The sequence below is a fragment of the Struthio camelus genome, chromosome 1, assembly GCF_040807025.1.
Source record: "Struthio camelus isolate bStrCam1 chromosome 1, bStrCam1.hap1, whole genome shotgun sequence".
NCBI classification, from domain to species: Eukaryota; Metazoa; Chordata; class Aves; order Struthioniformes; family Struthionidae; genus Struthio; species Struthio camelus.
Window position 1 is genome coordinate 127,826,292 of NC_090942.1, and position 24,594 is coordinate 127,850,885.

The window sequence follows — 24,594 nt, forward strand, 5'->3', positions numbered from 1 at the left end:
AATTACTATGGACTACAACAAATTACAAATCTTAGTCATAGGTTATTTTTCATGAATATAACTAATCAATACGAGCAACAGCAAACAGCGCACTTGATGAGAGGATTCACAGACTCTGAAGGCAACAGGCACACAATTTTGATGAGGTATACAGTGCAATTCTGAGTTTTTACCTCACCACTGTGGGAGCCTCAGCTGCATCCTGCTTGCACAGATCTGCTCTCTGCACCATCATCGCTTAGACCTCACGCTTGCATCTAATAAAATGTTGACCAAATTCCTCTAATGCCAGTGCTCTCCAAGTCTGCATGAAAATTCACAATTGGATATTACTTTCTAAATTGCTCCCATCCCTGTCACTATTATTTAAATATATATTTAAATATTTAAACACTTGAAGATTACTGCTCATCTGCCCTAATCACAGTAATCTCACTGCAAAAAGAGTAATAATTTTTACTATAGCCTCTTTTACCATAACCTCTATCACTACATGTATTTGAAGCCATTCTCTGGACAGCAAAAAGAGACTGCACTGTGTGTTTAGAAGACCTGGTACAGCACAGCTTCACAGTAATGTAAATGGTCATTTTTCATCCTTCAATTCCAATCTTTGCATTTCAGCCACAGGTTTTTTTCCTTCCACCTATCCCTAAATCTCTTCCCATTTGTCATGGGAAATCTTCAAAATTACACCAAGCGCACTGAGAGCAGTCAAAGTACAATACTTCTGCGGGAAGCTGCTCTGAGCTTATCACAGCACCTTTTAAGTGTCATACACTTCTCCCTGCCACTTACCCAATGGCCTGTTTTCAACCTCACATTAAGAAATTGCTTCCTCCAGTCCCACCCAATGGAAGCATTTTACCGTATTCATCTTCAAAAGTATTTCTGTAACACAGTAGTACCAGAATACTTCCTGCTCCAGTTGAGAGTTTCACTATTTCCTCCATTTTAGGGAGGATTCCACTAACCTTTGTTTCCTGTTCCAGAGAGCACCACACAAAGCTCTTACAATTGGCTTCACTGTGCTCCTGTTGCTTCAGCTGCCTGACGTCTGCACCATCAGCGTGGGCACTGCCAGGACCAAACCTGGTGCTCAACGCAATAAATGCGGGCCTTTCTACTCGAGGGTCAGTTTCCTGGATCCTATGAGCCACCTCCACACTGCACAACGCTTCATCCAGCTCATCTCCAAACTCTAGTTCATGATTACTTTTATGATTTCAGCTGGTATATGGAACAACCTGCCAGGTCACAGCTTTCGGAAGCTATTAACTGCATTTTGGACATCCAAGGACATAGCATGACAACACAAAGCCCTGCAGGATGGCAATTAGTGCAAGTCTAAAGCAGGTAAAAATTTAGTGTGGTCCACATTCATAGTGTACTCAAAGGCAGAACTGTCAAACTATGCTTGTGAGCATGCTCCAGTTTCCTCCTTCCTATGCTTCTAAGTGCACATACAGTACTGATAGATGGGACATCTGACAAACTATTCCTACAGCCGCAGCCTCCCGAGTATTTCAGTACTGAGCTCAGTCCAGCTTACCAATAGCTCAAAAAGCCCATAGTTTTAGAAACACAGATTTAAAACTAGAATCAAAGTATAGAGCTGCTAATCTCAAAAGAATTCGGGGCAGGTGGGAAGAAGGGGGGGAAAACAGTCACCCCACACCCCTAGTTGGGCTAGTACATACATGCTTATTTTCAGGGAGGTGCCTAGCAAAACACAGGTTGGATGTAAAAAAAAAAAAATCTAAAAAAAAAACTCTCCTGCAAGACATTTAACTTAAACCTTATCTCACAGTGTCTGAACTTTAAGAGCTTTAACAGAGGAACCAAGGAATCACGCCTGAGCATGAATTCAATACCCTTCACTTAAGCTTGCAGTGTTGAAACCAAACTTGATACTCAAGAGGTGGAAGGTAAGTCAAAGTATGTTTTCTTCTGTACTGTAACGACTTGCTTAGGACTTACCTCTAGAAAGCTTGCACAGTACAAGCATCAGTGTGGCTGCTATAGCCATAACTCAAGTTCAGCTGCCATATATAAGCACACTGATGTTGTGTACCACACACTGCATTCACCTGCTTCTAGAGTTGCATGTGAGTAAGACTACTGGGGATACTAATATTTTAACCAGAAGAGTGACGCTTAACAAACGAATAGACTGTGCAGTTCAACTTTTTTATTTTAATAAAATCAAGAATATGCACAGCACATGCAGTGCTAGCATCTAAACTAATACAATAAGCAATTCTAAACCTACAGTGACTTGAAATTCAATTTTCACATTCAGCAAGTTTAAATCCATTCTTGCATATTGTTGTGAATCCTTATATCTGAACTGAAAATATTGCTGGCTGATAAAACTTGCTAAAATGCACAAGTCACTGATTATGCCAATACAACAAAGATAACCACATGTTTGAGGATTGCAATGTGCCAGACATTCACTGAAAAAAACAAAAAAACACACAACTAAACAAAACTCACGCAACAAACATCTGAGAATCTGGACACTTCACATCAGTGTTTAGAAGTGTTTCATTAATATCTTAAGACAAGTGTATCAAAACCTTGGCATGTTTAATTTTAAGTTGCCAATTTTTGTTTTACTATCAGAAAGTTATGGCTATACTGCCAATGCCGGGTCTGCTTAATTTGACTTAAGAGTTTAATATGACTTAAACATTAAAAGCTCACACTACCCCGAAATATATAATTTCACGCATACGGTGACATTCAACATTCAAGTGCCAGTGTTTTTGTACTGTCTTTTGGTCAAGTTTCTTTAAACTTTCAAAGAATCACTTTTAGGCTTACAAAAATAAATATTTGTCAAAAATGTTCAATAAATATTACACAAAACTAGCAGCAAAAAGTATCTAGAAATCTGTCGTGTGCAAATAGTTTTTCTTCCCAGCTATCATTCCCATGGTCCCAAATAAGTTTTAGAATCTATTTCCTTCTCCTTAAACAAGCTGCGTTCAATCTCCAAGAGACAAAATAAGATTGGAAGTTAAGGACACGCACACAAGACATATATAAAATTCTCTGAATGTGCAATAAAAGAAGTATTTTGTAAAAAGTTATGGGCAAAATGTACAAGGGCCTAAACCTAGACTTGAAATAGCACCATAACAAATGACCTCAATACTGTCAAGTGCACCTACTTAATAAAAGTTTTAGAACAAGGCACAATACACTTGAAAAAATCTATTGCACTTTAGGAGATTTTTGCCATTTTCCTATGCCACTGTAGATTAGAGTTGTTATCTGCTCTGGCCACAGAGTTAGCACAGAAATTCCAAGTGGCAGAGGCATTTTTCTGGTGGACAATACTTATCTTTGGCCAGATTTAGCATAAACAGACTATAAATACAATGGAAACCTATGCAACTAAAACTGACTAAAACTGCACTTTAATAGCAGAATTGAAACCTTGTGCAGTTTATGTACATTTCCAACCTCTGTGATCTCAGATTTGTTTGTTACTCTTCTGGAGCCATTTTACAAAGTCTACAGTAAGCCAGTTTAACATCTCCACGCAGCTTGAACAGAGTAATGTGAATCTGCATTAAAATAAAGCCTGCTGCATAATTCTTCCTGTTCATACCCTCTTGACCAAAAAACATCAACACTAGCATGCGTTATTAGACCAAAAATTCAGTCAGGCCCTTAAGGAGGACCAGTCACTGTCATGGTCAGCCATTCTACCATTTCAATTTCATATGGCAGGCATTTTTAAAAAGTCTAAATAGATGAATTCTCCTAAAAACTATTTCAAGTTATCAGACCTTTAAACGTTCCCTGTAATATTCTGCCCACGTTTGGCTAGCTCACATTAATGATCTGCCTAAATATTGAAAAAGGAATTGCTGTATTTACTTGCATTAACTTCAAAAACAGTGCTTTTAATGTATGCATGTATCCATACATCATCTCATCATGACTGGAATGGCTTATTAAAGGCTATCAGGTTCTAAGTACCTATCCAGGATAGAGTGAGCAAATCAGAACTTTAACTTAGTACAGTTTTGCCACATTAGAAACTAATTGCATTGATATGCTTCAAGATGTTTTATTTTTCAAATCTGCAAATATCAAAAGCCCTAATGCAGGCTACCGCATAAGTTTTTCTTTGTAATATTATGGATGAATCAGTGATTCCTGTTTAAGTTGTATCACACCTGTGTGCCAAGGTTTGATTTTAGCCCAAGTTCAGTAATTTTTATTTTGTCAAAACAATTGATATCTTGAGCATTACTGAGCCAACAGGACATCAAAATAAAAGTTGTCTAAAGTTAAAGGCACAGTACATTAACAAACAAATGATCCTCAGTCACAAAATTATAAATGCAGTTTCTGGGTGGGGATGGGTGGGAGGGGAGTTAATCCTGACTACAGCAATAGAGTCTTCAAACCACCTTCAAAATAGGGCTACTTATTCCTTTGTTTCCATCTTGTGACCTTGAGCTCCCTTAAAAAAAATTTCAGTGGAGAATCACAGCTGGTAATGTACTGCGAGTTCTTGAAGCTACACAAGGTATAGTCTGGCTAAGTTACATGTGGTTTCCATATTAGCTTGTTTGGTAGGTATCTGCTGCAAACAGATTCAGTTGCCCCACCAGTCAACCCCCTGGGAGTTGTAGTTTCCTCCATATCCATCACTGTTGTAGAAGCCTCCATAGCCACCACCTATGCAAGGCAAGAAAACCAGTAATGTTTAGTTAACCAACCGAAGACTTGCACCTCCTTAATAAGTAAAATCCCAGGACACAGACAAGGTATTTAATAAATGAACAGCGCCCCCCCACCCTGAAAAGCTCCATCAAACATACACATTAAACCAAGATTCTTGAAAGATAGCATCAGTTGTATTTACTGGCACAAGTTACTTGTGGCTATCCTTGAATAACCTAGTTCTGCAAAGCACGCAGACTTTGCATCACACACTGGGAGATAACACTCAAGCAGTAGCAAGCATTTCAGATCTGGTTTTTTAATCTGCCAGCCACATCTGCCCACTTTTCTTACCTCCAAATCCTCTGCTGCTGCTTCCTCCACTGCGGCTGCTGGTTGATCGACTACTACTAAAGCTACTGCTACCGGAACCACTACTTGTTCGATAGTCTCTGGCACCAAATCCTCCGCTGAACCTACTGCTACATAGAGGAAAAAAACAAACACACACAAACAGACACGCTTAAGTATTGCCACTCAACAGAATTTCTTTGTTTCAGGTTAGCAGATATACTGGTTCTTGACTAGCTCTAAGCCCTGTGCTACAATCCATTTAACTGTAAGCATCTAAAAAACAGGGAGGCAACAAGTACATTCTAGATAGCAAAGGAAAGTTTGCTATTTAACATACTGAACTTTTCATGTTACACTAAGAATTATTTTCTCAGGTCCTAATTAGATCTGATTCAGTGTAACCTCTTTTCCACAGAATTCCTAAACCTGGAGTATCCATTTGGGTGATGCATTTATCACCATCTACCACACCACAGAAGAGGGCAACCATTTCACATGCATACTTTAAGAAAAACCTATCCTATCGTTGAATGCCATTATCTCTGACAAAAATAAACTTGCACAGGCATCAAATACAAATTTATTTCAGTGTTACCAGCTCATAGTAGCATTTTAGGTTTTTGTAGCAGAACTATTCCAGAAATAGTCTCTCTCACACGAGAGGTTCCATATAATCCAAGAGACTGTAGTTCCACTTAAAAAAGTAACTCCAGAAATTCAGTTGAGGACTTGCTTCAGATAGCATAAAAATATTTGAGATGCTGCCATTTTTTGTTCAAGGAACCACTAGCACTACCTGCTTAACCCTATATCCCAGGGCATCTACTCTAGCTCTTATACCTCTTCTGCAAGAGCCATACATCATCTCCTTAACATCAGAATAGCTCTTGAGGTACAGCTCCAGCACACGCAGGTAAAAATTTCTAGAAGCATTTCATGAACACTCACGTGAGATTTCTGTTTCTCTTCTTGTGTACAAGATACCCAGCTCACTGGTTAATTTGTTTTATCCAATCATAAAATAACTCATGTTTAGCTGTCACCTTCTGGTGCATGTAGCTGTAGTTCACTCCAACCTGATACTTCACCCTCAAAAAGAGGGTAACTGTATTTTTGAGACCTGAAGACCAATCACAACAGCCTCACAGACTATGTATACCTTTAGTTCAAGTTCAGATCGTTACCTCTTAGATCGCCCACGGCTGCCACCGCCTTTGTGGTGCTGTTCATAAGCCATGTTTTCCAGCCAAGATGGTACTTCTTGCTTAGCTTCAACAAGAAGATCAAGCAAGTCCTTGGTGATGTTTATATTCCTCTCATTGAAGAATGAGGTGGCAAGGCCTGAAGTAAAAGAGTCAGTTTTAGCTCAACATAAAGCAAATACACTGCAGCAGTTAATCCCATTCGACACGCCATGTGTGGCTACTAGAACCCCCAAAATCAACTTATTTATAGCCAAACTTAAGACTAGAATTAGGTAAGAGAGCTGTTTAAGAGCATTACTCTGTCATACCCACCCGAACAACTCCTTGCCATTTACATGACAAACAGGAAACCAAGCTTATATGTGCTGTTAGAATATCACTTAGCAGCGACAGAGCGCTAGCTATAGTAAAACCATTGGTTACTTTCCACATTGACTAGACAGCGCTAACAGGAAATCCAAATAATGAAGTGTTATTTCATTTGACAAACGTTTGAGTATCACCGAGACACTGCTTACTGAAGCTTTACTATTAATTCATATTCGGCTACTCATTTGGGAAGTGCTCAAAGAGCATGTTTTGGATAGTGCTTTAGTATTTTGACTGCATTCTAACAGCATCACCACAGGGCAAGCAGATTTTCAAGTTCTAGATATGCTAGGACCTCATATAAGCATGTGAGCACAAGCAAGCCTTTTTAAACACAACTACTAAACAAAAACAACAAAAGAGCCACACACCCCACCCCCACGATCCTCCTTTCATCCCAAGCTAGGCATACCACATGATCTACCACAAAGTTACGGTAAGCTTTTGAACAAATCAAATTTTCCTCCTGGTCAAGTACAATGAGTATTCCAGGTACTTAATATGCCCTCTTGTAGGTATTTTTGAAGTTCGATACAATTGTGCAGGTATTTCTTAGAAGCTCTCCTTCTGCAAACTCTTTCAGCAAACTGAAAGACAGACCTTTTCATTTTCTGTGTTTGTTCAGTTTAAGAGCTGTAACTTGAGCTCTTAAGTTCACTTGACACGTTTCTCCAGTTGTAAATAATAGCTTGCAAAAGGCTTCCAAAGCCCTTAAGATATATTGCCAGCAAAACTACAGTATTTGATATTTTTGGCCACAGAAAAGCATGCATGGGCTTCCCTGAGATACTCTATAGTTGGAAACTCATACTTAACCAATACTTAACCAATACTATACTTAGCAACTCCTGTATGAAAGAGTCTGTGAAACTCTAGACATTACTTACCAAGGTTCCCTACACGGCCTGTACGACCAATACGATGCACGTACTCTTCAATATCACTTGGCAAGTCAAAGTTTATGACATGCTTTACATTTGAAATATCCAGTCCTCTTGCTGCTACCTAGTGGTGAAGACATTTAATCAAATCTTAGCAAAAATTCCACAAGCGAGTGCCCATCACCTCCAGCTTTCACGCATTTCACTTACTGCTGTGGCAACAAGAATTGGGCTCTTGCCCGAACGGAACTGGTGCAGTGCTTCCTCTCTGTCTCTTTGAGAACGATCTCCATGTATACTTGTACAGGCATATCCTTCATGGTAGAGGAAGTCCTCCAGAGCATCTGCACCTTTTTTGGTTTCCACGAACACCAGAGTCAAGGAATCTTTGCCTAACAGTAATTAGGCAACAGGTTAGCACCAGAGAGGCTGCACAGCCAAGTACACCACCTCAGACCCCCACCTTCTGCTACCAAAAGTTTGCATCAACTTAAAACTGTACAGGCAATACACTCACTGCACATTAAGAAAACGCAAGGAAGTTTTTCTTCATTTAGCATAGGTCATTACCTCAGTCAGTCATTAGATCTGCCTTGAAACTCTGAAACTGTCTTTACCTGTGGCATTCAGTAAGTCAAGCAGAAACGACCGTTTGTCTGACTCTTCCACCCACACCACTTTCTGTGTGATGTTCTCAGATGTAGAGCCCACTCTGCCAACAGCCAGAAAGATATATTCATCAAGGAAGTCACGAGCAAGCATCTAAAAAAAGCGAGAAAAGAAGAATTGTTTTTCCCCTTCCAGAGATGGGATTTGAGTCTAGCAATTGCTGTAACATTAGAGCACTCCATAAAAAAGATACCTGGATTTCCTTGGGGAAAGTAGCACTGAACATCATGGTATGACGAACCCCTTTTGGCGGCATAGTATCTTGTTCCACAATTCGACGAATTTGAGGTTCAAACCCCATATCAAGCATTCTGTCAGCTTCATCTAGCACTAGGTACCTAAATAATTATAAAAAAAAGAGTTATCCCTCGAAACCTTAAGCCTTAACCCAGCAGAGACAATTCACTAAATGTTCTCTCAACACATTTAACAAACCAAAAGCCAGATCTCAAGTATCATTTTCACTCTTAAACTTGATTTCACTTTAAAAGGTACAAATTCAAGTCATCAGCGTCCAGGTAAGACCAGATCACTTACTTGCAGAAATCCAGTCCAATCTTTCCCCTCTCCATCATATCAACCAGCCGTCCTGGAGTTGCTACCAGCAAGTGACATCCACGTTCTAAGTCACGTATCTGCTGACCAATGTCTGCACCACCATATACAACACACGGACGAACTCTGGAACGGTATGCAAACTGTAAAGCAAAGTAAGTTAGCTCTCAAAAAAAAAAATACCCCACTTATTTTATAATACTGAACACCTAGATGTACCTTTCTGGCTTCCTCATAGATCTGTACAGCCAGTTCTCTAGTTGGAGCCAAGACCAGAGAGATTGGATACTGCTTACGACGTCCATACCTTCCATTCTCCTGAAGAAAACACACTTTGAATGAGCACTCAAAATGCAAGGGAGAAATGGAGTAGCTACTGTCAGATGGGCAGTGTTGCCAGCCAAAGTGCCACCAAGCCTGACTTAACAGGCAAGAAAAATAAGGTGCCTCAGCCATGCTTTTGAGTACTGCAACTCAAGATTTTGCCTTATTACAGTGCCCATGATTCAAGTTTTAGTTAGCATGTTAACAGTGATATAGATGAACAAGCTTGTCCTCTACAACCAGCACTGTCATCCACCACTTAAATAGCAGAAGAATGCTAGGCACAGAATACCAGAAAGCCTGTTGTTGCATATCAACTCTTTTGATAGGAAAGTAGTGACAGGCCATTCCACAGACTGCACTTTAAGGGATAAAGCCAGAGCCTTCTAGCAGTTGAAATAAATTTGCCTACTGCTCCTCAAAAAATGACTGCACTGAAATCCAGCTGACTCACTAGCCAAAAATCAGCATATGGGTGTAAAGAAAGAGTCATAAATAGAATTTTATCATCTCCAGGACTAGATACTGAAGTACTTGCCTTCATAGCTCTCAAGGCATCACCAGGGCCATCTGCATAGATCTGGCTCAATATTGGTAGAAGAAATGCAGCTGTTTTCCCAGAACCTATTGGGACACAATTTCATGTTATTAATAGTTACTTTCATCAGAGCTGTCAACTCTGATACCTAATCCTATGTCACTGACATTCCCAGCAATATCTGTTCTAGATACTACCTACGCCATTAGAGCACGCTCTTTATCCCAAAGATGCTATCTATGGGGAAAAAGAAACACTTCAGCACAACCCCTCTGGGGTGTGTTTTCAACCATAAACATCTCCCCTCCAAGGGGAAGGTAAATATGATAAACACACAGTCAAGCCATACCTAAAGCAGTGGCAAGACTAAGCTAATAGTTTCCAGCACTAAAGGTATTTTGGTATGCTCTAAAGACGAGACTGTACTTCCTTAGGAAACTCAACTGCAGCTTGAGGAACACAAAACTCTACATCTCTTGAGAGAGGCTATTTAATTACTACTTACCAACTAATAAGCAGTTACTAACTTACCTGTCTGAGCACAGGCCATCAGGTCTCTCTTCTCTTTAATAATAGGTATCGCATGTTTCTGGACTGGAGTAGGACGGGTGTATCGTGTGAGCTCAATGTTCCCCATAATAATTTCTCCCATGTCAACATCGCTGAACTGCAAGACATTTGAAAGGTCAAAAATAGAGATATTCCTTCCATTCAGTCAGAATGCTCCTCTAACCAGGGAGCAAGTCATTCAGTTGAAGAAATCATTTGCAAAGTTTCGTTTGTTCCACTTCTTCCTGTACCGCTTGCCTTTAAGTTCACGCATTTTCAGAAGCCAGTTACCAAGAGTCTAGTATCTTCTCTGTTCAGTCACAGAAGTTCAGTGACTCTTAAAAAGCAGTTGAGTGAAGTGCAGACTACACTGGCCTGCTATGCTGATCATGCATCATATGTCTGTGCTTGAACAATTGCTACAAGACCAACATCTAAGCACTTCTACTTGTTTATGTACTTATAATTCCATGAAAAAATCACACATAAGTGAACAAGTGTTATTCAATAAGCTTATAGAACGTCTCCCATGTCTTAATTCCTTACACGCAACTCTCCTCTGCAGAACAGCTTAGTTGAAATACCCCGCGCTTCCTTCCCCCCCAGCTTAGAAAGCATGACATCAAGATTCACCTAGAAAACACATTTAACATTGTCAAGATGAAACACACCAAACAGATAAAAAAGCTAAAGACTTACACTTTCAATATGTGGAGGACAGTTGCTGCCTGTTGCTTCAACAGGAATGTCATCGTATTTCTCAAAGTTAATGCCAGTATTGCTTCCTGAAAAGAGCTCTCTAAAAGCAGAAAAGATGGTATTTCACTTGCAAGTCAAATCAACTAATGCTGTCCTGTTGACTTACACAACTCTATTACTTACTGTTCCAGACGTTCACTTGGGGGAAGAGGCTTCGACCAGTCATCTTCATCTGATTTGTCAGACCAGCGGCTACTTCCACCACCGCGATCAAATCTACCAAAGCCACTCCTATCATAGTCACCAGCTCTTCCACGTTCTTCATACCTAAACACAGCAAGAACATCAGATAACCATACACTGGCAAAAGGATTGTTTGACAAACATAATTAAAATTCAGTCCCAACCCTTACATTAGGTCATAACATTTTGTATTATGGAGAGAAAGCTTTTCTGTCATGATTTGACAGCTTGGTTTAACTTCTCAGCAATGTAAGCCTAAGCAAAATACCAACTTTTGATTTGGTGAAGCACACCTCAAGTTAAAAGAATCTGTGCTCTGCCAGCAGAGCTGTAATTCAAGTTTCTATTTTTGTAGAGCTTCAATTAAATCTTTTATGAGGACACCGGTAGTCTCCCCCCGCACATACACCTCTTCCAGAGCTTCACATTATGCATAAACTGTCTCCCAAGAACAGACACACAACCCGTAAGTGCTGCAACTTGTGTTCCTATATTCCCCCACTACATACATGATCCAACTAAATTATATAGCCTCAATTATGCACCACACTACATGTTTTATAATAAAAACAAAAGCTCACCTGTATTACTGACTTGTAAAAAAGGTGAAAAAATCCTTACCTCAACTGTTTAGTTTTTGGTCTGGTAAACCATGTTTGAGAAAAGGCTGGATACAGGACTAGCGTCAGCTTTACTAGTCGATAAAGGTCACTCTCACCATACTTGTGCATACGCATGATGTGTGTAAGACTGATCAAGTAAGGTAGAGAACCTGCAAGAGTCTCACCCAGTTGTATTAACTACACTTTTTAACAAGGGGAAAAAACTCAAAAAAAACAGTCTTGATGTATTTTATGTTAAGTGCTTCCAACAGCTGTTTAAAAAAATTTTTCTGACAGTAGCCACCCATCTAGCAATCTTTTCATGAAAGAGCAAGTCATTACAGCTTCAGTGAGTAGTTGGGCTTGGGCTAATCTTTCAAACACGAGCAAGTTTCCCCATCCTAGAACTCCTGTAGTTTTAAAGGAAGGTTCTCATTCCACCCTTCCCTCCCAGGGTCCTCCTACTTTATCCTGCACTTCACATCTAGTGAAGTGCAGGATACTTCTGACAGAGAAGAAAGCAAGTGTGCTACCAGAACAGGTGCTAAGGCAGAATCAGTATGCATTGTTCAAAGACAGTACTTGCCTTCCTCCTCTTGACCCATTTCCACGGTCAAAGAAGCTTGATTTTGCCCCACGGTCAGATCGTGCACCAAAGCTGCTGTATGCATCCTTGTCTCTGCTAGAGCTCCAGCCACCACTATCAAAACCTAGCAGAGAAAATATTTCAGTCATACATTACACGGCCCAAGCATTCACAAGAAAAAGCAAAGAGAATCTGTCCAGTTAAGTCTTCACTGTGACATGCATGCAACAGGAAAAGACAGGCAGTCCTCAAAACAAGGGAAGATGTACAACCGTAAGGTATTCTATTAGAGATTAAACTTTATTCCTTGCCAATCAGAACTTCCTATGAAGCTAGAAGACAGCCAAAGCCTCTTCTAGAGGCACTAACGTACAAGCACATCATGTTTAAAACAACACTTGCATTGGTCAATATTTAAGCTGCTTGCTTTGGAAAGACAGGTTCTAGAAGCAGTAGGTTCAGGGGCACTTGAACCACTTGAGAATAAAGCTGACAAATGCAATATAGCTGGGAGATTCTGAATATCACAAGCCTCAATGCCCTATTTACATAGGGCAAGCTCATCAAGCACGTTCAAGCTGATCACATTACCATCAGAAGCCAGTCTCAAATTTAATAACCAAAATACCTAAGGACTGGAACCTCAGATATATCAAGAAAAAAAAAATTAGGATACTGGAAGTCCTGCCAAGTTCAGGATTCTTCCTCCAGCTCTACATCAGTTCTCTACCCTCACAGAGCCCTGACATTAAAGATCCAGGTTTTTTTCTGGGGTTAACTAGGCCTCTGGCGAGTTTAACAACTGACAAAGCCTCCGCATTAACAGAAATTTTAAACAACACCATGTAGAAATAAGGAACTTAAGTTCTGTACCATGAATTACCACACAAACTCCTGCAGAACACTTAACACTAAACTCACGTACAACAGATGCCTGCAACTATAACGTTAACTCCAAGAGAAAGGATCTATTGCAAAGTACCTCAGCTAAGATGAGCAAACCAAAGTAGATGAAAAGGCCTTATTTTTGTTCAGCTATGGAGGGACGGGGTTAAGAAAAAGCAGAGCATTAAACACTGCTGTGGTGTTAGAATCCACCTTAAAAAAAAAAAGCCAGAATTCAACCTTCACAAGTTTGAAAACAATGCTGCATAAGTTTAAAATAATCATTTTCATATTCTTGTTGAAAGATGACAGCTTTCAGTGTCTTCCCCTACACCCACCTCTGTCATCAAATCCAGAGGTTCCTCTAGTTGCAAACCCACTGCGATCACTGCCACAACCATTCAGGTTGTTGTCACTGTCACAGCCATTCATACAGCCATTACCTCCCCAACCAAAGTCTCAGCTCAGAACTCTTTGGCAGAGTTAAGTGAAATAAAGGGAGATGTCACTCACACAAAAAGTTTTTTTTTTGCACGCCCCACAGCACTAACTCAGCTGCTGGATTGCACCAGTGTACCAGAATGCAAGCAACAGACAATACAACTGTTTCAAAGAAAGAGGTTCTTCTGGACCATCTTCCTAATCGGGGCTCACAAACTTTTGCTATAGCAGTTACCCTAACTTGTTAGGTGTTTTGAAGAGTTTGGTTGAGGTGCGGGGGGATGCAATTCCACTCCACAGAGGAAGGACAAATACCAGGCACAAGGCACCTTTAAGAGCCAGTCTGATAGCTATCACTCACTAGGTCTAACTTAAGTGGAGCATACAACAACCACCTCACTAATATCCAAGAATGAAATAAAGTTATGCTTCTTTAGAAGTCACTGAAATACAGATTTTACTACAAGCAACTTTCACTTGAAGGCTAAGCCACACTAAACAGAGATGCACCATTCTGCCCAGAAATAGTCACACCAATAAGGCAACTTCCAGAATCATACAGATTTAGTTACTGATTAGTGCCTGGACCCATAGAAGTGGACTGGCTCTGTACTATATCAAGGTTTTCAACCAAGTCTGGACAGTTCCAAAAGGAAAGGAGATTTTAGACTACCAATGCCACACAAAGTAAACTTTCTCATCTAGCTTGTTAGGTTTCTAAAGCTACACCAACTTAATCTGGTACCTTGTCAGGTTTTCTTTAAAACCTTAGTCTTACAGTTGCTGCACTACCTTAAAGAATACTCACATATTCTTCTTGATCAGGGCCTTTAACTCCACCTTTATTTTAGTAATTGTATTTTAAGGGTTCGTTGGTATAAAACCAAACAGAAGTACCAGGCAATTAGCCTCAGCCCCTAACAGCAACCAGCTAACAGAAGACATCACCATGATTTAGAACAGCCAGTGGCACACTAAAAATCAACACCAAAAAAGAAATGCAGTTCCCAAGACATCCCACATCAAACCACAGATAGTTTTGTTTATGTTAGAGATGCCAGCCTGGTGACCTTGTAAGAACTGGAAAATTCCTTAAAATATTAAGACCTTAAAAAAAATGCTAGATTCAATCTAGCACACATTTCTCACTGAAAGCTTAAGTTTGAATTCAAGAATTTAATGCAATTTTGCAGTTCTTCTTGAGTTGCTTCTCAGTCTTTAAAGTTGTCATATACTTCCAGAAGACAGTCTGTTTCATTCAGGTATTATAATGCTTATCATTATCTTTGTCAGTTTACTTGAAAAAGCATCACACACGGCAGCAATTCTCAGTTTTAAAACGTGAGAATACTTCTAAAATCTATTCTTTGATCTACTACAGAACATGCTTGACCTGAAATATTCAGGAGCAGCTTTCAGAAAGTTTAACAAGCAGGTGATTTGACACCATCATGCTTTACTGATACTGAGTCTAAAGTTCATAATGCAAGAGGCTTCTGACCAGGCAGCCCAGCATACTGAGCGCCATATGCTGTAGCTACAATAGTTCAAAAGCACAACTACCATTAAGTCATCTACGTATTTTTATGCATTCTCACATTTTCTGTAGTGGCTTGTTCCCAGGAACAAAGCTAATAGATTAATATTAAAATAGGGGGCAGGTCTGAATGTGCATGAACAGGAATAAGCTGAAGCTACCTAATGGACTAGGGGAACACTGCAGAGTTCTTAAACAGAAAAATTCTAGAGCCTTGAACACGCTTCCCCTGCCAATAGCTAGTTAAACCACAAGCATGATCATCTCCTCATGTACAACATAACACAAAGAACAACTACTTTCAAATGCCTGAGTCCTCTGCCTTAAGCCATTTCTTTCTTAGCCACAAATAACTCAACTGCACAACTTCAGTAGAGCATCTATGAATTACTACCCTGTAGCTGATTATGGTAAAAACTGAGAATCCCAAGCCAGACACTATAGCCTAGCTGCTCTAAAACAAACCTAAGACCATAGAGTAGAAAAATTCTACTTTTCTTCCTTACAATTTCCTTTGAAATAAGAGCTACATTAAGCTACAATAGTTGCTTAACCCATCAGGTCATGGTTTGTGCACAAGACTAACACCATTCTACTGGATTACTGAAGAACAACAGTTCTACTATGTAATTTGACTGATTTTTTTTTTTTTTTTACAGTCAACAGGAAACCTTGAACAGGCTACTGCACTTGTAACAGGAAAAGGGAGATTAGGGTATTATTCAGTCTTTCACAGATGGTTAACAAAACAAGGCCCTGAAGGCCTTACATAGCCATACAATTATCTAACGTTCATTTTGCCTGTTATGCTAAGGTACGCATCCTGTACATAGCTAGAAGAGCCTCCAAGCATCAATACAGCCAGCAAAGAAGTGATCATTACATTAATTGTAAAAAGTAAATCCACACACGACTTTAGCTTATGACACTGCAACTGTAACATCTCAAATCATCCTAAAGAATAGCATAACTTTGCATCACTGCACTGATGACATCCACTGACAGCTTTTATTGGTGGGAGCCCAGAACTGCAATAGTGGTTTCCATATAGCTAACATGTTCTTCCTGTTGCAGAGAGCCATGAAGAGTACAGTGATATAGTACTCAATCAGGTATAAAGGAAGTTCAGAAGTACCAGGTTACTAAGGGCAGCTGACAGCATGCTCAGTTATTCAAATAAGGCGTGTGCAAAACCTGGAATAAGATTTCTCTATACCTTTTTGAAAGGTGTTATTTAAGTGCGTTAGCAATAGATATCAAAACAAAAATGCCATGAAAGAACCACCCAGGATTACTTCCTGAGTAGACTATAACATGATCTTCTAGTTATGGAAGTCCAAGTAATGTGGAAACAGGATTCACCCCCCCCCCCTCCTCTGGGCGGGTAAGCTTTAAACTGGAACACCTACACATTTTTCACTTCAAAGGTAACTGAACTCCTCACTGCACAGACAGCTCAAATATCTCAAGTGAAGTAAGACGGTCTCCAGCTCAGAGAGCAGCTTCTAATATGGACACTTTATGCCTCAGGAGGCATCTCACAGACAGACTGTGGGATAACAGGTACTTTTTCTACTTTAAGTCACCCAAAGGTCTCAGTCTTCAGAAAACCACACGTGATCACACATGTGCTGTTCCGTTTCGATGTTTCAACATAGGCCTTCCATAAAAAGGTGAAACAGTGACATCCCTATACCCACAGGTCACGCTGTAAGCTGAAGGGAAGATTAAAAAAAATACTCTCTACAAACTCCTTAGCTGATATCCTCAAACATTAAACTGGAATTTGGTACAAGTTACCATATAAGGAAAAAATATAAACAGCAAACGGCCACAAGCCAACTTAAACCCTGGTTTCGCCACATTTGAAAAACAGCATGCTCCTCTCAGGGTTAGCTAGCAGACTTCTTGGAAGACTGCTCACGTTTGAGACTGAGGTGACTGGGAATTTCAAGGGCACAGAACAGGATGTGCAATTGTCATCTCGCAACTAAAGGTCACTTTTACTTCACTGAGGCACTCCACAAAGCGTTTCTTCTTTATTCTTTTTTGTTCTAGAAAAATCAAGTAAAAAGCCATCTCCCAGCACAAAGCCTCCTCTCCCTGCCTCTGCAAATAGATGACCAACAATGGTCACTCATTTCACATGTCAGCATTCCACATTACCTTCTGCAAGCACTCTTGCATTTTTCCACTGAGATGACAAAACCTAGGAAAGGGCAACCTCCCTATTCTCTGTTCTGGTCTCCATGCAACCCCAGTCAAGTGCAAGTGCACTTAAACATGTTTAAAAACTAAACCTGTACTCATCAGCTGTAGCATTAAACTAGTTTAAGTTTCACATCATAGCTACTAACAGAGTAATTGGTACTGTCAGAAGTCACTGAAGTTGATATGCAAGATCAAAAGCGAGAGAAATTCAGGTGCAGACTCCATCTTGGCTCAATCACAGTTAATTGCTTGGTGAGATTCAGACAACATTTTGCCAACTGGATACTGAAATCAAGCTTAAAATTTAACCTGATGAAGGAGCCAACACTACCAGGTAACAAATGAGATTAAGTGACAAGGTTTTGCACTGATCACTCAGGCAGTCTGTATAGCCACTTAATAGTTGTGCCAAAGCCCTCAACAAGCAGTTTGTTAAGGCAGATTCAGAAGTGGGCACAGAACCACGCTCTCAGATGTTGCCACCATTATTTCTGATACATACCCTGTTTTGCAGCTTCCCTGTTCCGTAGGTGAGGAGGAATGTATCGGCCTTCTAAACGAAGAGGGAGGAAAAAAAAGTTACAAGATTGCAGGGTTAGGATGTATTCAGATACTAGTCTTTAAAATAGCTTTTGCTTGGAACATGTCTTGCCTCAGAGTTGTAAGGCCTTTCTCACCATCTTTAAACAAGGAGTCCCTTTAATATTTAATACAGCACCTACTACAGAGTTTGGTTCAAAAGTTCTTCAAGAAACCCAAAGCACAGAACACAAAGCTCTTCCATACTTATTTATGGATCTGTTCTTTTTTTAAAGCACAACAGGTCTTGCGTTTCCTTTGCTGAAGTCAAACATGACCTTTACAGACATTACAGTACGTGTGATGAAAGCCTGCCTCCCTAGACCTGATTAAGGCTTAAACTGGTCCCAGATATTTGGGTAGCTGAAGATCAAGATTTTCATTAGGTCTTTCAAATACTAACACTTACAGTATTACTAATATTAGGTACTCTTCCTTCCCTTTAAATGCAACTCACAATCGGTTCAGCTGAGATCTAACTAGCAGTCACATATAATTGCCTCTGAATAACATTCTTCATCTGTAATCCAGAAGCATGTAATTTACATTGCTTAGCAGACAGAACGTACCAGAGGTAGAAGCTAAACTTGAACCCCTGCAAGTTCCCTTCTCTTCTTAGCATAGTTAAGCCTACGTTAGAGAATGCTTATATGTCAGTGAATCATGATGAATGCAGTGACCTATTAGAACTTTTGCTTTCAAACACTCTGGCTCTAGCTCAAGACTTTGAAAAGACAAGTCATCACATCACTACTGCAATTACTAACCTCAGCTTTTTGACTACAGAGAACAAAAACTAGCAACCAAATTGAAACACTGGACTCAAGACTTAATGCAGGGAACAGAAGCTAGCAACAGAATTGAGACACTCAGGTTAGTTCAATACCTAAAGGCAAAACACTACTAAAACAGATTTACAAATGCCATACCACTGCTGAATAAAGTGCTCCTAACTAAAGCAGAGAGTATTTTTAAAGCTGTCCTACAATACCAACCTCCTTGCCTTTCCTCATCGCTCTGAATCTTGGCTTCGGAAGTTGCTTTCACAGCTACAAGAGCTATCCATTTTAAAAACAATATACTCGCAAACTTGCATATACTTACTGCTTGAAGAGCTTCCTTCGCTCTGAGAGTCTGAGGAATTCAAGTCTAGACCAGAAAACTAGAAATAAAAGAGGTAAATATCAGACACGTTATGAGCTTATGCTAAGATTAAAGAGAGAAAAGAAAAAATTTGTATTGATCATGAAAGCACAGTGTTCTGACAAGTCACTACTGCAAAGAAATTTGTTTCATAATCTTAGTTGGGTCTCATCAAGGAGAGAAACCTGAGACTCATCTTTGGTACCAAATATTTAACAGTGAAACTCGTCTTCAAGTGTGTTCAAGGCCACCATTAAACGTGCATTACACAGGCAGCAGCACAGTCAGAAGACTATCTTACACTCATCAAAACAAATACTACAAACTTCTTGTGTACAGGCAGAACAGGTACCACTCTGAAATGGTCTTTCAGTCCATCGAAACACATTCTGACTCAAGTCAGAGGCAGCTTTTAACTTGTTTTAATAAAGTCAGCAGACAGATGACAACAGCTAAATTGATAACAAACTAAGCTGGGCACTCAACTTGCAGAGATGTGGAAACCAGTTTCTTTTAAGACTACACTAATACTATTGAGACAGCATCTTAAGGTGCAAGGCACATATTGTTCTCAAAAGGTCAGGTGATTACTTCCTGCAGTTAACTTGGCAACTTTTCATTTGCCTTTCTTTTACACATGTGTGCAACCTTTGGCCTCACAGTAAAAGCCTATGAACAGGTATTTCAGTTCAGGTCCAACTAAAACATTAGAATTGCATGCTAAGCAAAATACCGACTCATTTCAGTACAAGGCAGGCTGCAATACATAACATTCAAAGGACAGCTTGCAACAGCTATATCTGCATGATAAGATGGAAAAAAATTTTGATGAAAGACCAAAACAGGAAAAACAATTAAATTTTAGCCAAGAGCAACTGCACAAGTCTTCCAGCAGGACCTCACAGTCCAAAGCAAGGATCCCAATCCATTGTCCTTTAAGATGTCTGATTACATGTGCTGCCATCTAGGACATCAGGATTCAGATTCCTGAAAACTCTGATGGGGGGGCATCTCTTATGATCTTCTCTACAGCTATCACTTAAAACACGACTTCTTTACTTGATCTGAGCATCCACATGAGGTTAAAAAAGCACGACCATTTTCTGAATAGCAATAAGAAAAACTTAAGAGATTATTCAGCAGGTGAAAAGTGGCTCTCATCTGTCTACGAGAAGACAGTCAACGGGAATGAAAGCTAGATCTTCTCCCGCTGGACGCCAGCGGCCTTCGCTGCGGGGGCATCCCAAACCAAAAGCTGATCTCGGCGATGGCGCAGCAACGAAGGCCGGCGCAGCCGCCATCTCAGTGCGGCGGTGCAGCCGGCACTGCGGGTTGGGATTTTCGGCGCAGCAGGGAGCAGCCGCAGCCGCCCAGCTAATCCAGCAGCCGGCCCTCGTCACGTGCTGCCTCGGGGGGGGGGGGGGGGGGAAGAGCCGGCTGCCTGACCTACTTCGCCGGAGACTCTCCAGGGCAGCGGCGATGAGGACTAGCGCTACCCCACTGTGCCAGCTGCCCGCCCTGGGTCTCACTACGACACTGGGACCGCTTCCCTTCCCCCCTCCTTTCTCCGAGGATTAGGTAACCATCCACCCCCTCTACATTGGGCAGGGGCCTGCGCCTGACTCCGCCCCACAAAAAGGGAGAAGGGAGGAAAAGGAATGGGAGGGGGGAAGGGAAGGAGGGAGGAAATAAAAAAAAAAAGGCAGCAAATATCATCGCGGTGCCGGGAGCCGCCCGGAGACCCGCCGGCCGCGGCGGAGGCGCTCGACGGCCGTGCTCAACTGCGTCACGGGGCCCGGCACTCACGGGCACCGCAGGGAGGGAGAGGGAAGGCGGAGGGCCGCCGGGCCCTGCTGACGCAGCGGGAACAAAGGCGGCCGCGAGCGCCCCCTCCGCCAGCTTCCCCCCCCTCCCCGAGGAAGAGGAGGGGGGGTGGAAGCGCCAACACAAAGCGCGCTGCGCCGCCCCCCCCCTCCTCCGTCACAAGCACAATGACCGCCATTATCCTGTCTCTTTCTCTCTCTTCCTCCCCCACTCCCTCCCCCCCCCCCCGCGCCCGGCCGCTCCCCACCGCCACCGCCAGGGGTCCCGGCAGCCAGCGCTACCATCATCGCTCGCCGCCACACAAAAGCCGGGCCTGGAGCGTGGCGAGGAGGCCGCAGGGGCACGCGCAGATTCCGGCTCGCCCGCCCTCCCCCACCCCCGGACTCTGTCTCTCTTTCCCCCCCCCGCCCCCCACCCCCGCGCTCCCCGCCACGGGGACCGCGCGCCCTCGCGGAGGCAAGGAGGGGGAAGGGGGAAAAAAAAAAAAAAAAAACACCCCAACGCGGCGCGGAGCCGCCGCACGACGGAAACTGCGCAACAACTGAATGCGCCACAAACGGGCCACGCGGGGGGGGGAGGGGGGAGGACTGCCGGACACAAATCGCGGGGGGGAGGGGGAATAAAAGACCACGATGCGAGCGGCCACGGATTGCGAAGGGAGGGAAAATCCCACGCGGGGGATCCCGGCCGTTTCTCTCCCCAGCCCTAGCTTCCCCCTCCACCCACACACGAGCCTGCTCCGCGCCTCTTCTCCTCCCCCCACCCCCGCCGCGCCCCGGTTAACGGAGCGGGCCCCCCTCCCCCCCGCCCGGGAACATTCCTGGGCCCATCCATCACCTGCTGGTCTAGACTGAGGGCATTTTCCACCGCCACATGACTCATAACGAGAGATCGTCTCGGGCTGTCCCGCTCCGCCTCAAGAAATTCAGATCCGCCGCCGGGTCTGGGGAACTCGCCGCTGCTGCCGCTCGTCCGCCTCGAATCGCTTTTTCTAACTGAAACCCTCCCCCCCGCCTCGGCCCCGGCTTTTATACAGCCCCCGCCCCTCCCGCCTGCCCGGCGGCGTGCGCTGACTTCAGCGCGCAAGCTCCGCCCCTTGCCGGCTCGCTCCCCTCCCCCTTTCTCCTGCGAGAGCGCTATCGCGAGACAAACCGACCGCGCTGCGCCAGGGGAGAAGGGAAGGGGGGGGGGGAGGCAGCCCAGGCCCTATCGCGAGATCTGCGCGGGCCCTTCAGCTCAGCCTTCGATGAACGGGGTGGGAGGGGGCGCCAGAGGTATCGCGAGACTTCAACGCCCCAGCCCGTGCGGCACCTCCGCTGGGTCTCCCGGGCTCGCCCGTCGAGGCCGCGAGACTTCCTCCCGGCGGCCTGCTCTTCTCCCCCAGCCTCGCCGCGGACACTCTCGCGAGATCACTGTGCCCCCCCCCCCCTTTTGTTCGGCGTGCTCGCGAGAGCGCCCTGCCGGCCTCTGGCGCGCGCGCGGCGGCGATGTCTCTAGAAGGACTTGGATTCTAGGTCACGTGGGCGGCCCTGCCGGCGCCCGCCGCCATCTTGTGCGCTTCCCTCCCGGCACAGTGGCGTAGGTGCTAATGGAGAGGCAGAGGCGAGAAGGAGAAGGCCACTAGAAGTAGTGCGCTGTGTGGCCTGCCCAGCGGGAGTCAGGGCAACGGCCAGCCGGGGAGGGGCCACTTCCCCCGCGGACACAGCGGCTTCTTGCTTCTGCCACCTACCCTCCACCCCAGCAATCCTCCAACGCTGGTCCTTAACATGATGCCCCCACAGCCCGTGCAGGGCACGGCAGGAGCCACCACAAAGGCTTCCTTCCTCTACCTGCCCCACTAGGCAACCCTCCACCAATTTCTGCATGCTTCACAAGAGATGGTTTCACCTCACCCCTCTTGACTGTTCTGCCCTAGCTGCTCTGAACACAACACACAGCTAGGCAGCACTCGATATCTAGTCACTCCCACCCCTAACGTGATAGGGTTGGTAATTGACATCAGTTATTACAAGGATCTAGTCACTGAAAGTATTAAAATCACCTTTTTTTCCCTAAAGCTGCCTTCATCCACCACGTCTATTGAGCTACCAAAGGTCACCTGTGTTTCCCCAGGACTGGCTGCTTTATTAAGCTATCCCATTATATGCACAAAAGGCAGCACCTTGGACTCAAGTCTGCTGTTAGCCTATAAAACACCAGCCAAACAATAAGCATAAAGCTACCTTTCACTGTTAAACAGAGGGAAACAACTTCCATGCCCCTCCACCATCACAAGTAAGAGACCTGATGACACAGAAGACACTAGAGCTTTTTCCATTAAAATTGGGTCAGTAAAAGCACTAACAAACCCACTTACAAGCTGAGACCACCTTAGCAGTTACTAAGTCATAGGGAAAGAGAAACAGGCTTTGTCTGCTTGTCTTTGAGCCACATATAGCCATTATTCATCCACCATCAGGTTTCTGCCTCTCTTTCAAAAGGAGGTCATAAGGAAGATTACTACCTCAGAAACACAGCTAGATTCAGTGTGGGACTTAAAAGCAAGACGAAGCTTTCCCAGAGCACTCACACACCAAAACCTATCTTAGTTTTTCTTAACCTGGGTTCTTCAACCTAGCTTCCCTTAAAGACTCCAGAGCAAAAGTCCTTCCACTCCACAAATTAAACCCCAGAGAATTTAGACACATGAACAAACCCTTAAACGAGTTGTGCATGCTCCTCACAGACAAACCAGGCAGCTCTAGACAGGACAGTTTCTATCCTTAAACAAAATACTTACCATTCTCCTGCTTAGGTCTTCCATAGTGCTCCTTTAGCCAACTTACACCTCTAGAGTTAAAGGTTTATACCTGTATTTCTTCCCCAGATGCATCCATTTATATCATTTAAACATTTGCAGGTGTGTTCACATTACCAAGGCTGCCTCAGATCAGTTGAAAATAAAAAAGATTCTGTATTTTAAAGAAAGCTGCTATGAGATTTAGGCCCAAATTCTGGGTCTTTAAAACCAAATTTTAAATAAAAAATCTTGTCATTCCCTTTCTTCATATAACTTTAAGGAAATTCTGTTTTGATTTAAACGCTTCTTGTAATGTTTGCAGCCCTACAATATTTGCATAGCTTTAGTAAACAATAGCATTGTTTGATATAATTCACACAAACTAGAAAATGACATTAACTAAGCCTTCTTCACTGTTTTAGAAGGATAATGATAATTTAATTCCTGATCCTGCAGTCCAGAAAACAGGTGGGCTCAAATGCCTCTGTGGAGCTCCACAAAACGTGATAGAGCAATAGGTTAGTAGAAGGGACTGTGTGTTTCATACTGGAGGTTTGCTTCTGCACAGCTCACCCAAGCAGAGCAAATTACAATGTTGAAGTCTTATGCTGCAAGCACACAAGTCCTTCTATTGCTTTGGGAAGTTAGTTCTTTAATTTGTCAGTAGGTTACCATCTGCATTAGACAGGACTGTGTGTTCTCAGTTTCACTTTTTATTCTGAACCTGCGGTGGAGCCAATTTACAAGAGGAAGTTGAGCATCAAATGAGTATGAGTCAAGCGTTTAGCTCACATTAGAGTCCTCACAACTCCTCCTGACTGTCTGTTTGATTCAGTAAGATTTTGCTGATGGCTCAACTAAAAGTGCTTAAAACTTGACGCTGCTGGCTGCTTGGACACTCAATTCTTAGTCAAATCCTACCAGGATTCTCA

General features: G+C 42.8%; 1 protein-coding gene and 1 long non-coding RNA gene across 3 annotated transcripts; one reads left to right on the forward strand and one right to left on the reverse strand.

Annotated features, from left to right (window-relative positions):
- The first annotated feature begins 239 nt into the window (after window positions 1–239).
- Window positions 240–3,640, forward strand: LOC138061874 (uncharacterized). Its single transcript, XR_011135866.1, has 2 exons — window positions 240–1,356; window positions 1,811–3,640. It is a non-coding gene; the product is annotated as an uncharacterized lncRNA (long non-coding RNA).
- DDX3X (DEAD-box helicase 3 X-linked) lies at window positions 2,177–22,276 on the reverse strand. 2 transcript variants are annotated; one of them, XM_068916413.1, is made up of 17 exons: window positions 21,721–22,276; window positions 19,021–19,078; window positions 17,840–17,890; window positions 12,264–12,387; window positions 11,016–11,159; window positions 10,833–10,932; window positions 10,116–10,251; window positions 9,585–9,670; window positions 8,942–9,040; window positions 8,705–8,865; window positions 8,361–8,505; window positions 8,116–8,260; window positions 7,709–7,890; window positions 7,505–7,622; window positions 6,228–6,384; window positions 5,044–5,171; window positions 2,177–4,704 (listed from the first exon to the last, which is right to left on the reverse strand). In XM_068916413.1, the coding sequence occupies exons 1-17, from the start codon at window positions 21,763–21,765 to the stop codon at window positions 4,622–4,624; spliced, it is 1,962 nt and encodes a 653-aa protein (XP_068772514.1). In that variant the 5' UTR covers window positions 21,766–22,276; the 3' UTR covers window positions 2,177–4,621. The 2 variants fall into 2 exon arrangements, with proteins under 2 accessions (XP_068772514.1, XP_068772523.1); XM_068916422.1 differs by having other exon boundaries at window positions 5,044–5,168; window positions 21,721–21,900.
- Between the last annotated feature and the right edge of the window lie 2,318 nt (window positions 22,277–24,594).

Excerpts from the sequence above, each read along its gene's own strand:
- DDX3X (XM_068916413.1), bottom strand. The coding sequence starts at position 21,765 with ATGAGTCATGTGGCGGTGGAAAATGCCCTCAGTCTAGACCAGCAG. Across the intron at positions 10,252-10,832 it reads GTCCTCCACATATTGAAAGT|TTCAGCGATGTTGACATGGG; the intron begins GTAAGTCTTTAG and ends AATGTCTTGCAG. Across the intron at positions 8,506-8,704 it reads ATTGGACTGGATTTCTGCAA|GTACCTAGTGCTAGATGAAG; the intron begins GTAAGTGATCTG and ends ATAATTATTTAG.